Genomic DNA, 12,952 nt, shown 5'->3' on the forward strand with positions numbered 1-12,952 from the left:
GTGAAATGATTTTCATGTATATTACGTGAAATAAGATAAAACTTTTCCACGATAAGATTAATTCTCTCGGATTCACGATGCTTTAAATCCGTTGAAAATTCCATATTTCAACACTTACTTAATCCCAGCAGAAACAATCAGAAAGTTGAAAAATATAAATATATATGCCCGTCTTCGATATCCATAAATCTCCAACATAATCCACGTTTCCCCCATCATTTGCATCGCACAAGAATCACAATCTTGAAAATAAATATATCAAATGAATAAAAAAAAAACAACGATACAATTTTTCCAAAGATAAAGATCAATTAGATCCCACGTTCGCGCCACCAGATTAATTAAACTTTCCTCCATCAGAGGGATAACCTTGTCCAGCATCCTCGTTACATACCCTGTTATCTCGACAAACACCAGTCAAACGATCCTGTATCCTCGTACAAATAACCGTCTCGAGGAAGTTCGTTATTAGGCAAAGGTTTTTTACGCACCGCTTGAGAATTTCGCACGCGAAGACGAGCGGAGTAATTCTAGCCGTGACTCGCAGCAACGTCAACTTCAGCCTGCTGCCTCGTTCGTTACGCCAATGGAAATACATCACGGTGAAGTGTCACGTTGAATTATTAAAGTAATATGGTAACGACGCCGGTTCACACGATCCCTCTCGGCCGATCCTGGCATAGTCTGCAACCGTAAAGAAGCATCGTGCCTCGTGCTGCAGGCCGCCGCCAACGGGGGTTGATATTCCCCAGACAGGGCTAGCAGGGAACAGGAAACACGCTCCTGCGGAAAAATTATCGCTGGCCTGCTTCTTAACGCGGCTGGAATATCGTAATTTTCCACGTGGTGTCTGGTGGATTAATAATTTTTCGTGAAACGTAACGCGCGATACGTTCTTCAATTTTCAATTAGTTTTAAGTTTTAATTAGGGGACGTTTGACATTTTCATAATTGGAATTATTCGTTGTTTGACGTATTAGATATTTTGTTGGAAAACTTGGTAATCCAGTAAATGGTATAATTTTTACAAACTGTATAAATATTAAATGTCTTATTTTCTTTAATATATACTTTTTTATACATAGAAGAGTTTAGAAGTTCAAGATTATTTCAAGATCATAGCATATAAATCAATTATATTTTATAATGAAAATCCAATATTTAGAAAAATAAAAATGATCTTGAATTTAATTTCTATTAAATATTTAATTTGATCAATTATTTGTTTCTGAGGAAACTTGACGATAATTATACGAATCACTATCGTTCTACATTGTATATAAATTAAAACGTATATGGTTTTGTTTCTATGTTACACACCTTCCTTATCTTCTGAAATAAAATTTCAAATTTCGATCGTTCGACGACATTTTTTTCCATTTTTATCCAATTTGATGTTAAAACGGATATAACTTTTATTTTCTTAACTCTACACGTATCTCAACCATCGAGAAGCTATTCTTGCCATCTTCATCATCTATTTATATTATTTTATTCGCAGGTTTCTCATTCCATTTTCCCCAAACTTTCCACTCTCTCTACAGTGCAATCTGTGCGCCTGATATATGCAGGTCAATGTACATACTTATGTATACGAGCAAAGTGAAGGCATTATGAGATGAAAGTAGGAAAGTGTCGAATAGTGCAGTAAATGTTCATCCCCAAATAACCTTAAATGCTCAAAAGTTGTAGCATCTACTTTCGTAATTACCCAACAGTTATTAATTACGGAGGATGTTCAAGTTTAAGTCGGCAGTGTGTTGTCCAATAGGTGTGACATTAAATTATGCTCAATTTCAACGTGCCTTGTTACAGTCTATCTTGTGTTAAATTATTTTCACATCATGCCACCTCTATTTTTTTTTTTTTAATATTGTTATTACAAATCCATCGATATCAAATTTATTTATTTACTGGCAACGATAAATAGAAAATTCATTCTCGATATTACAGAATTATTATCAGATTATCAATAAAGAATATTTGATCGAATCAACTTTTTCCAAATATTTCTCTAAACAATCCACGTGAATGATGGAAGATAAGTGGCAAAATATCTCCATGCGTCTTTCATTTACATTTATTTTAATCGAACCCGTAATGTAACTCTTCGTACAAATGTTAACAAATATCAAATAAGAAATATCGCAATATGAAGCCCTATTTCATCGTATTTTCATCTATCCTCAAGAGATCTCGGTCACATTGGAGGCTTAGTGACGAAGGAAAGAAAATGGGGTAGATTCTAAGCCTTCTTATACTTACCCTTCTATTCTGTGAAAGTTTCGAAGATCCACGGAGGATACGGAATACAAGGCAGCCTGTATATTGGATTAAGCGGGCGATAAGAACGAAACGATGTTGTATAGGGTGTCCAAAGCTCCGCAAAGGGAAACATCACGGATCGTATAGATCCGTAGAATGTACGCATGAACGATTCTATAGACGAAGAATTATGTTTTGGAAAAACTTGATCTCTTCTTAAATTCTGCTTTCGAAAGATTGATGGATAATTGTGTAAAGAGATTAATTGGTGGAATTCGAATTTTTCTAAAATTATCCGCAAAGTTCAGTTTCTGTTATCGATGACATATTTTTTTTTAATAATAAAATTCCAAGAAAGTTGAAATTTATGAAATGACGCCAAAAGTAAAAGAATATACAGATATCGATGTAAGAAAAATCGAAACGAAATTTGATGTCGTGTAGAATTTCGTGAACGTGAAAAATAAAGAAATTTTTATAAGGATATTTTTATGAAGGCAAAAAACGATAAAACAATTAAGCTCTATTAAACTTCGATTTTCTTAGTAATACCGTAACCTAGAAAATATTGCGTTAAAGAAAATACCAACATGTCGACGTCGAACGTAATAAGAAACTTCGTTAATCATTTTCTTGGTTTTCTATAATCTCCTTCCTGTTTTAAAATCAATTTTCCTTTCAATGTGTACGAGGTAAAGTATGTTTGCAACGAAGCGTAACAATTATGTATAAAAAGTGAAGCAAAGATTCTTAAAGATTTTTTTTTTTAAATAACAAATAACTGCAATGTGTAATAAAGCGAATTTAAGCAAATCTTGATACTCTTTACCTCTGAATTTGAAACAATCATTATTCCAGTTGGCATTATGTTGTTTATGTAATCCGTATGATATTCCTCATACTAATCTCGCGTAACAAATCTCCGTGTTGCTATTCCACGAACACTCACCGATTATGCTAAGCCATTCCTCTGCATTTCCACGAACCGTGTTTGATTATTAGCGGCAAAGCTTCTTACGGAACGTGCACGACACGCGACAACGTCAAATCAACGAACCTAATAAATTATTGATCCAAGGTATTAAAAATATTTTAATGTATTGTAATATAAATAATTTTTGAAACTAGATCAAAATTCATACTTTTCATTTTTCGATCCATTTATCGAAATTGTATTATGAATATTGTATATAGAAGTTTATATTTTCAATATTTTTCACCTTTTAGAAGAAATCACTTTTAATTACGTTCCTTCTAAGCCATGTTATTAAATAAGAATAGTCTTTGAAACTTCTTTATACTTGAAGTGCCTTCCATCTTCTTTGAACAATAATTAAAATACATTGAGGAACTGTTGCGTAGAGATTGTTAAAAATTTAATAGAGTCAAGAAAAATGACTGAAAATGACGTTTAAATATCTCTGGCAAGAAAATTTTTTAATAACCTAAGTAATGAAGCTGATATTCAAGTGACGAAGATAAATGGTTTTCCCTATAAAGTATGTATAACTTTCCACGAGTTTACTCCCATTACGAGTTTCCATTTTCCTCGCAATATTTTCCTGGTGAAATGTTAAATGTTAAATATTATATAAACTCGTTGAAACAATAGTTATATTAAATTCTTAATTAAATTTCTCTTCTAATCCGTTTCCTTAACATAATACTTCTATCAATTTTTAATTTAGAACTCAACACAAGCAATTTTAATATAATCTATTTATACCTGAAGTTTAAACCTCTCGCAAAAATGTCAGGATATTTATTATACTACTCTCTATAAATATTACAATATTAAATGATCATTAATGAGATATTGATTTCATTCTTTACTACATTAAAGTTTATACAAAGTAATTAAAATTTTTAATTTATTAATATTAATTTTAATTTTACAAATAATTAACACTACGATTTACTAATTATTTGTAAACATATAATATTTAATAAGAACAATATTTTAATAATTTTATTATATCATTAAATGGATAATAAATTGCGTATCTTTATTCGCTACAACAGTAAGGAATTTTCCATTGATAATTTATCCACACCGATAGTTTATCTTATGCAAACTTTGTATATATATTCATATATGTTTGTTCTAGGTGGCATGGGTGCGCGTCGATACGCAGACTATCTTATCCATCCACCATAATGTCATCACGCAAAATCCACGGATCTCGTTGTCGTATAACGATCACCGTACATGGTATCTTCACATAAAAAAAGTTGAAGAAGTGGATCGTGGATGGTACATGTGTCAGGTGAACACAGACCCGATGAGAAGTCGACAGGGTTATTTGCAGGTTGTAGGTAAGCACGTTTATATGTGAGATATCGTTTGTTTCGTTAAAAAAAAAATTCTATTTCAAAGTAGATATATACAAAAAGAAACAACAGAGCCTAAGATCTATTGCTGGAAGATTTTTGTTCCTTCTTCTTTTTCATATAAATAGAAAATTTTCACGAATTTCGAAAGAATGATTTTGAATAATATTTATAACGTAAGAACGTTGGATAATTTATGTTATATTAAAGAACGTGTATTATTTGTGAAAAAAAAAAATGATATATGGAAGTAATTAAGAATTTGTCAGAAACGTAACGTTTAAACACCGTAAAAGCAATTAAGGGACCGGCATTAGTCAGCTCGATTCAGTTAGTCTTTGAAGCAATTAGGTTTCCAGTTAGTTGTTAAACTGGGTTAGGAGTCATCAGGCTTCCGATATTCAATCAACAAGCAAAGTACTTAAGCTTCCACAAGATTAGCGAGAAACTAACCTCAAGTTAAAGGGTATTAGGAATGCTATTTTTTTATATTACCATAAAAAAAGATAAATTTGGAAAGAAAGTTATCCAAGTTTCGAAAATTGTCTTTGCTGTATTCAGTGCTTGGAGTACGTTTAATTTTCCTTATTAAAATAAACTTTTTTCGATTATATTCCTTTTTAATTATAGAAATACAATTTAGAAATACGGATGAATCGTTTTTTCAAAAATAATATAGTTTGCGAAACATTCAACTACTTATATATCATTTATATTAAAAAAATATCGAAATAAAAATTTAATTATTAATTACAGTAAAGTTTTATGAAATAAAATTTCAAAAATTATTCCAATAATTTTCAATTGTTATTCAAAAATAAAAATTACCAGAAATATTGAAAAATATAATTTTCTGTATTTGACGTTTCGAATATTGTTTGATTATTAATATAATCCAATTATTTAAATTTAACAGAATTAGCAGCGATTAATAGTAAACAGCAATAACGACGATGAATAATAATAATTCGTATTTCTCTTATCTGGATTAAATATCGAAACTCAACAAGAATGATATCGATTTCGGTTATTGTTATCAATTTTGGTCGAGTTTATTCTAGAAGCGATATGTATGTATAATTAACAGCAAAATTTAGATTTTGCTCGCTCCATTAGGCAAATTCCCGCTTCGCAAAGTTTATCATTAATATTACAGACTGGATATAGAATAAATGAAGAATTTATCATTTAAGTAACATTACTTATTAGAATTTCCTGAATCAACTGAACAAAGAGAAATAAACAACTTGAAATTGAAAAGTAAACTTATTAAATTACCATTGATCTGATTAATGCATTGCTTAAAAGTAAAGTTTGCAGAAGAATATGAAAGGCGATTATTCATTCGACTTCGCGTGTTCTTTTTGTTCGCAGTGCCACCTTCCATTATCACGAAGGAAACGAGCACAGACATGGTTGTCCGCGAAGGTTCAAACGTGACATTGACATGTAAAGCTTCAGGATATCCGGAACCTTACGTCATGTGGCGCAGAGAGGATGGGAAAAATATAAACTACAATGGAGAGAGCGGTGAGTTTTGATTATTAATTTTCTTTTTCTAATTTTGTGAAAATATAATTTTGAAAACTGAGACTATTTTATTTAAAAAAATAAATTCACGTATTCTTTAATCATTATATCGTTGAAACCTTTGAAAAGTTGAAATATTATTTTGCAAGATTTATAAGAAATTGTAAAATTCCATTCCCTCAAAATATGGAATTCTCCCTATCAATTTTCGAAACAATTAATAGCAATGTTATACTCGAATCATTATGACACCGAAAGATAAACGATTAATTATACTTATAAAAAGTACAGGTGTGAAAGTGTTATTATTACGTACATCAGATAACGGATTTTGCTAATGAATCGATTGACATTTTCATTAATTACGTTGGACATAATGATTCAGTCACGGAGAATTGTTAATTTCACGCCAGGGATTCATAATTTTCGCGATAAAATGAGATCTAAATTCGATTCACACGATGTATTCAGTAAATTAATGGCAAATAATTTAATACATTACTAAATTGGTTTCGAATTGATGAGGTGCCAATATCACATTTTCCTTTCGCCTATGAAATATTAGTTACGGGAATCGTTAATACATTTTCATGCAAGATTTAAGATTAATTTATATAATATTAATTTATAATTAACATTAAGATTAATGTTTTGATACAACGTTTTAATATATCCGTCTATTCATAATATTATCGCTTAGCCAAAAAATTTCATTTTGTTTAAAATAAAATATTTATATCAGGAAACGTATTTCCAAAATTTATACGGAATCGCATATTAAATCTTACAACACTTTTTCAATTTTCCATTATAATTGTCCATCAATTGAATCGCAATTCCAAACATACCTTTCGTGTTTCAAAAACGAAGTAAAAATAAAAAGTTAGTCAAAGTATTCTATTACACATGATTTCAACGATTAATTATTACGAAACTGGCTGCTGGCTGGCAATCAAAACGTAATTATTCATGGATACAGTGTATATCTGGCTCGTATCGCGAAACTCTCGTGTGAAATGTATTCAAGAGTTGAATCGTCGTTTCCGGATAGTTCTCAATTCGACAATCGATAGTCGAATGGATACAGGTAGCGCAGCTTCGCACACGATATCGCTTTTTCGTATGCAATGCAAAAAAAAAAAAAAAAAAAAAAAGCAAACGACTAAAACGATTCTTCTTTGTTGTGTCGAAACTTGTACGAAGTTTATATTCACTTTACTCGTATTCAATTCTGACATTCATATACCGACACTCACGTCAAAACGTATAAAATATTCCCCTCGAAACTGTGTGATATTATCAGACACGAATGTAAACTTTATCTTTAAATTTATGTTCTTATGTAATAATGCGTTAAAAATTATTTTTAGTTTTATTTCGTGTTTGAAGGAAAAATTTAATTTAAAAATTGTTTAATATCATAATTGTTATAATACTTTTTAATAAAATAAAATACGAAGGAAAAATTCATATAGAGAAAATAAAAAATTTTCTTTGACATTTCTATTAAGCTGAATGGTTTTTTTTTTTTTTTTGTTTTTGTATATCCTTTTGAAAATTTTAGCTGAATTTGACGAATTGAAAAGCACTTTCGTGAAAACTTTTTTAATTCTCAATATTGTTGAGAATCTGGTACATTTAATATTTATTTTTATAAAATACATTCGACAATGGACAGTTTATAATAATTTTATATAATGTAACAAATGTGGGTTACAACAACGAATTGTTATATTTTGAAAATAATCAATGGTAAAATTTGAAATGATGAAAATCTATCCCCCCTGTTTTGTTGTTTTCATTTCAAATAAAAATATTGATTTTGAAAAACAACCATACCCTTATGTTATGAAATATTACTGGAAATTTATTCATAATTCATTCATTGATTGTTCATTAACAAAATAGCGACGACCATAACTCATTTCAATTCGTTTCATTACGCATATATTTACATATAATAACAAAAACAATTCCCAACAATTTTAGAATATTTCTAAACAAATAAATATCAATTTACGAAATTATTTTTAAAGGATTTTTAAATTATTAAATGCTTTTATTAAAAAATTTAGTCATTGGTAATCCAATATTACACATTATTAACACATTATTATGAATGGAGAATTATTTTAATGATTAATCAAATAAATATAAAATATTTCGATATATTGTATACATCATCGATAAAATTTATCGATAAACAATTAAAACGTTATTGAATATTGAGAAAGCAAGATATTCATAACGGTAGATTAAATCATAATCTTCAAATTTAATAATAATCTGTAATATCTCGTTTTTGCAATCGAATACGAATAATTATCCGTAAATTATTATCTTGTTAGAAATACAAGATTACATTGAAGAACGTATTCGATGTATCACTTGCTTTTGAAGTTCGAATTAGGAAACGTTGCTTCGTACAGCAATTGAAATTTGTGCTGCGTCGGGAAAACAGGCTGTTCCAGAATTCCCTTAGCTAAATTGGTTTCAGAAATTGCGATCTCGAGAACATCTATTAATATAACAATAGTAACGAAACCGTTCTTTACTATTCAAAATGGTTCGATAATGTTAAAAATTCTCGTTCAAAGAATTAATAAATATCAATTTTCAATCAATATCAAGCGAAAGTTTCGCTTCGCAAGTATCGCAATTTCGCCAAATTGAATAGAATTCGATCGATATGCCTTGCGAAACGAGCGTTCTGCTCGCATTACCGGAAGTCCTCCGGTTCAAAAAGTCAACTCGAGGCTATAGAAGGTCGACACTCCTGTCGATAAGTCGAGGCGCGGCATTCCTTCCCGGCCTTAATCAATAAAATCCAACGAATCGATACCCCTCGTGACGCAACGGAAGTTTACCAAGTTTATTCTTCGCCAGAAGGAGGAAACGTTTGATCGTTGAGCATAGTAAATAATCGATCCTCCGCTTGTCGTGGCGCGCTGCTCTAAAAATATCAGTTCCGCTCGAGAGCCTCCTTGGCGCAGAGGTCGTCTCGATCGATGCTAATTACTTTCTTAATTACTAATTATGAAGGGTGTGATAGGCACGACACTTCCATTCTCTCTCTCTCTCTCTCTCTCTCTCTCTCTCTCTCTCTCTCTCTCCACGTATTTCTTGCCTCTTTTCTTTCTGCAAGCCTCGTACTATAGTCTCGCTTGCAATGTATAGAAAAAGAGAGAGAGAGAGAGAGAGAGAGAGAGGGAGCAATGGGCAAAGATGTACAGGATAGAGGGACGTCAGACAATCTGTCCGTTCCAAAGGATTTTCTCAATATCGGATAAAGGCCGGATTTAATTTCTGCTCTAATTTAAATTTTCATTGCCCTCGAGGCATACTCGGCTTCAGACGCTCAGACGAGGCTTTCGAAGCTTACGCCTCGCCCTAACTCCACCGTATAAACTGTCACTGATAAATATGTATGCCTCGAATCGTTCCCTGGGCCCTGGATAAAAATCCACCGTTGCATTATATGATCTGGCCTGTTCAACCGGCCATTAGCGGGGTCGTGGAGATTAATGTAATTCGAAGGGAACTATTGTTGCGAAATTCTGTTTAACTTTTTTTTGCGAGTGAGAACTCGTTGAAATAGAGTTTCGTAGGGGGGGATGAAATATAGGATTAAATCTTTTTCATGCCTTTTTGATAATGAGAATTTCCTACAATTTAAATTGAATTGGAGTCTGAATTTGATCGAAAAATTCGTTAATAGTAGAAATTATTATTTTTAATAATTTATTGTTTCTTTTTCAATTTTTCGTGGTATTTATTCGTATCTATTTTAGAGGAAAATTAAATTTCTTTTGTAGAGAACAGCGAAACAAGTTCTATTCAACCAATAATTTCCAACACTCTGAAGAATCGATTAAAATAAAAATATAGACAATTGAAACGTTTTAAACTCATTCTTCACGACATATACTCTCAGCATCACGATAATTATAAAAAATCGTAACACTCGTCAAATTCAACACTTTTTCAACACTTCCACAGATAAATTTCATTCTCTTTTATTCAACCTCCATTGAATTATCGATACCCAGCTCTCGATCAACATCGATTCCCGTGTTTCCACGTGAATCTACGCATAATTACGAGAACTAGTTCCTTCATTATGAACGCCATTCCATAAAAGCGCATCGATCGAAACGCGTGAAACGCGGCCCACTATTCATGAAAACGCCAATCAATTTGCAACGCAGCGGCGAGCCATCAACGGCTTATGAGGAGACGATATCGTTCCACGATCGAAGGCTATCTTCGGCCACTATCTGCCGCCATACCATGTCATTCGATAGGCGTAATTGGACAAAATATCACGATTGCAAACACGTACTCAAACTGTCCGCTTGCTAACCGATGCGTCGCCCTTTGGGACTCGACAATTTGACTTCTCCAACGCCTTCTCGTTAATTTCATGACTTTACTCGTGTAATGTGAAAAATATGATTTTAACAATATTTCTGATCATTGAGTTGTTCAGATTTAAATGAACTGAGACGATGAAGTGTTTCACGAACTCGGTAAAAATATAGAATATTTTGTAAATACAAAATGTTATTCTTATAGAATGAATTTATCGTGAACAGTGGTATACTGCTTATCATTTAAAATTGTATTATTAAGATTAAAGATAGTCGAAACTTTTCCTCATCGATTCAATACAATTTCAACTTGATAATTATTCTGTAACATGGGACTATTTTTGATTTAATTTAATGAATTATAATACTTGATCCGCTTTTAGTTTCAGATTTCATTTTGAAGAATATTATGATTAATGAATAGTACGTATGCATTATATATTGTGTGTAAAAAACGATTAAAAGTCAGATATAATTTTTATTAAAATACCTTAAATTTAGAAACGAGTTATTTCTAAAAAAAAAAATTATTAAGAAAACTTTCGATACTTTCCTTATTTTTCAACACTGCAATATTCTCATGTTGAAAAATCTAACAAACGTTTGTATCAACCGATTTACTTCCGCACACAGAAATTTATAAGAATTTGTAAGAATTACGGCCGCGTGATCCGATTACATCGAGAAAAGAATTCGACCAAACCATCACATCCACTTCGAGGCAAAGATTAGGAGCAATTTATAGTGTTGGAATGTTGTACGTGTATCGCACATACCAATGCTCCTTCCCTAGCTTTTCGTACATCGAAGTGAAAAAGAATGTTGAAGAGAAATGAAAAAGAAAATCGAATTTTATAAAACGACACGAGCCAGACCCGTACTTTTTAAAGAATGGGATCGAGACACCAATGTGTATGGCCAAGAAAAAGAAGATTTAGCTCCCTGCTACGATTGTCCGAAAAGCTGGTAAGAGGGTAAGTAAAGAAAAAACAAAGAGAGATATCTCGAATTGGGAGAGGAATGCTGGAAAAAGGGGTAACGAATCGTTGGTGCTCGTATTCAGGAAACGAACGACGGTTGAGAGATGTTTACTTGAACTTTGCCAGAAATTAATTGCGGAGATGTATAAAGGGTAGTTCGGCGAATATTTAACACAACTCCGCGCACAGACGCGTATTTTACGAGTTTTGAAAAATTAAAAAATTTATTAATCGAACGAGTGAAATTGGAATTGAAGAAGTTAATATCCCGGATGGGATATTAAAGGATTCTGAGATATTATATTTTGATACAGTTTTTTTTGAATTTCGTTTGAAAAATTAATTGTTTCATTTATGTGTATCATGATAATCGAATTGAAAATTAATTTATTTTCCAATAAACTGTTTCTGAATATAATGAAATATCAACCAACGAGCCAAAATTTTTAATGGATAACTTTGAAGAAGCAAAAGTACAAAACAACCACCTTTTTCATCCTCCATATTTACAAAAATATATAAGATATAAGTAATGATGAATATATTAAATTATAAATATTTTCTCTTTTGAAAAAACAAAAGCCAGTATTGAATTAGAGAGTGAAATGAATATCCGTTACATTTAAATACAGACAAATTACAATATCTCATTCCAAATGAAAATTTTCATCTCCGTGGCGAAGCTGTATGTTCACCGAATTTCACAACATTTTGAAGAAATTGAAATCCTTATATCGAGTAACGTGATCCAATAAACAGGATCGCTTATGGCGGCAAAACAACGCTCCTCGCAATAACAATTTGCCTAACGCGGGGAAAATTATTTCTCCTCGTTCGAGAGGAGCGTTATGAAAACGGATATCGAAGAAATGGAAGTGTACGATGCGCAAAGGTTAGAAAACACTGGTAATCAATGTCGGCATAATGCTGGTTGAACGTGTCTACATCATTGTCTACGATCTTCTTCGAGCGTTCTTTTCCCATCCCAGTTTTACAGGAAATTGTACAGAACGTGGCAAAAATCGCGACAAAGATATTTATATCGCGTAAAACTCGTTTGACGATGCAAGAAAACGCTCAGAAATCTTATTTACTGGAAATATTATCTCTCATAAATATTATCTCATCTTAAATATTCTTCAGGTATCCAAGATTTAATTTCTTCTTCGTAGAAGAAAGTTAAAAAAAAATTAATAGATTCCTTCTCGTTTTCGTAATAATTTGTGATGCTAATACTTTAGAAAAATATGCATAATCGATACATTATTACGATCGTTAAATTTATTCTTCTACCTAAGAAAATTAATTTCTTTTTTTTCTCTCTCTCTCTCTCTTGCATTAAATCTCAAGAAATCTAAAACTATTTTCCCCTTAATGCAAAATGAAAATTCCTCCGCTTTTAAAAATTGTATACAACAATTTCACATTTTTATATTTTATTCTGCACAACGTTTCTTCACAAGAAATACAAAACAA

At 31.5% G+C, this 12,952-nt stretch overlaps 1 protein-coding gene across 3 annotated transcripts in view; it reads left to right on the plus strand.

Moving 5' to 3' along the window:
- Positions 1 to 12,952, plus strand: part of LOC100871716 (neurotrimin) — a 168,257-nt gene that overhangs the window by 75,807 nt on the left and 79,498 nt on the right. For all 3 annotated transcript variants that reach the window (XM_012494179.3, XM_012494181.3, XM_003698990.4), the window contains exons 4-5: positions 4,374 to 4,581; positions 5,971 to 6,126. In XM_012494179.3, coding sequence (XP_012349633.1) covers positions 4,374 to 4,581; positions 5,971 to 6,126 — 364 coding nt within the window. The remainder of the gene's footprint in view (positions 1 to 4,373; positions 4,582 to 5,970; positions 6,127 to 12,952) is intronic.

This window comes from Apis florea, unplaced genomic scaffold (genome assembly GCF_048593485.1).
Source record: "Apis florea isolate Af1SG1 unplaced genomic scaffold, ASM4859348v1 contig_1484_pilon, whole genome shotgun sequence".
Lineage (NCBI taxonomy): Eukaryota > Metazoa > Arthropoda > Insecta > Hymenoptera > Apidae > Apis > Apis florea.